Source organism: Lathyrus oleraceus, chromosome 1 (assembly GCF_024323335.1).
Source record: "Lathyrus oleraceus cultivar Zhongwan6 chromosome 1, CAAS_Psat_ZW6_1.0, whole genome shotgun sequence".
NCBI classification, from domain to species: domain Eukaryota; kingdom Viridiplantae; phylum Streptophyta; class Magnoliopsida; order Fabales; family Fabaceae; genus Lathyrus; species Lathyrus oleraceus.
Genome location: NC_066579.1, coordinates 68,251,092 through 68,252,966, shown reverse-complemented (window position 1 = coordinate 68,252,966; position 1,875 = coordinate 68,251,092). Strand labels below are relative to the sequence as shown.

Genomic DNA, 1,875 nt, shown 5'->3' with positions numbered 1-1,875 from the left:
TAGAGAATACATCTTATGAGTTACTTAAGGGTATAAAACCAAATATTTTGCATTTTCGCATTTTTGATTGCAAAAGCTTTATTTTAAATAACAAAAAGGACAATCTTGGTAAATTCAATGTTGAGTCCGATGAAGGGATATTCTTAGGGTACTCATCTATAAGTAAATATTATAGAGTTTACAATCATATAACCTGCTTATGTAAAAGAATCCATTCATGTTTCTTTTGATGAGTCCACACCCTAAAAGACGGGTAAGGGTATTTGTTATGATGTTTCAGGTGTGATAATAGAAAAGTTGATCAATGGAGAAAGTTCCAAAGAGGACCCTCCTCCTTCACTAAAGGATGAAGACATTAAGGAAGATAAAGAGGAAAGCTTACATGAGGATGAAAAACAAGAGACCTCTAACCATCTACCTCAAGATTAGACAATTACAAAAGATCATATGTTATATCAAATCCTAGGATACATCAAAAGAGGTGTAAGTACTAGGTCGTTGGTTAATAATTTATGTAATAATGTTTGATTCTTTACTTGACGAGATATGGTTACTTTCTATGAAAGAAGAACTTATCCAATTTAAACGTAGCAATGTTTGGGACCTTGTTCTGCGCCCACTTGATAAAACTGTCATTGACACGAGATGGGTATTTAAGAACAAAATGGATGTAAATGGTGTAACTACTAGAAGTAAAGAAAGATTTGTGGCAAAAGGATATAGTCAAGCTCAAGTAATAGACTAAGAGAAGACATATGCTCATGTATCTCGTTTAGAAGTTGTTAGACTCATTTTGGCATTCGCTTGCTTCCTTGACTTTAAGCTTTTCCAAATGGACATTAAATATGCTTTTCTTAATAACTATATAAATGAAGATTTATATGTCTCACAACCCCTGGGTTTTGAGGATCACGATAATCCTAATCATGTTTTAAACTGAAAAGATCCCTTTATGGTCTCAAACAACCTCCAAGAGCTTGGTATGAGAGATTGAGTTGATTTTTTATCAATCAAGGATTCAATTGTGGGATAATGGACATTACTTTATTTATAATACATAAGGAAAAGCATATTCTCTTAGTAAAGTTTATGTAGATGATATTATTTTCGGGTCTACTAATAAATCTCTTTCTTGAGAATTTGCAAGTTTAATGCAAGGAGAATTTGAGATGTCTCTTCTAGAAGAGCTGGCATATTTCTTAGGATTCCAAATCAATCAAATCAAAGAAGGAACTTTTATAAGTCAAACGAAATATTGTTTATAGATTCTCAAGAAGTTCGATATGAAAGATTTGAGTAGTAACTCAACACCCATGGCCTCAAATGTGCTTATTGACAAAGATGAAAAAGGAGTAGATTTCGACATAACCATGTATAGAGGTATAATCGGATCCTTACTCTATCTAATCACGAGTAGGCCAAATATCATGTTTAGTGAGTACATGTGTGCTAGATATCAAGCATCACCTAAGGAATCCCACTTTAAGATTGTAAAACGTGTTTTTAGGTATCTTTACGGAACCTTCCATCACGGTATTTGGTATACTAAAGATAGTGCTTGTAGCTTAGTAGGTTTTTTTATTCCTATTTCGCGGGTGAAAGTAGGAATAGGAAAAGCACTAGTGGTGCCTATCACTTATTTGGAAGTTTTTTAGTTTCTTGGCATAGTAAAAAGTAGCATAGTGTTTCTCTTTCTACCGCCGGGGTTGAATATGTAGTTGTTGATAGTTGTTATGCACAAGTCTTATGGCTAAAGTAATAATTACTAGATTATGATTTAAAACTTGGATGTCTTCTGATTAATTGCGATAGTACTAATGTAATAAACCTCGCTAAGAATTTAGTACTTTATTCACATATCAAACACATTGAGAT

At 33.0% G+C, this 1,875-nt stretch overlaps 1 protein-coding gene across 1 annotated transcript; it reads left to right on the top strand.

Annotated features, from left to right (window-relative positions):
- Positions 1–520: 520 nt before the first annotated feature.
- LOC127091763 (uncharacterized mitochondrial protein AtMg00810-like) lies at positions 521–1,655 on the top strand. Its single transcript, XM_051030465.1, has 2 exons — positions 521–733; positions 1,266–1,655. Exons 1-2 carry the CDS (start codon positions 521–523, stop codon positions 1,653–1,655), a joined length of 603 nt encoding a protein of 200 aa, XP_050886422.1.
- Positions 1,656–1,875: the final 220 nt, after the last annotated feature.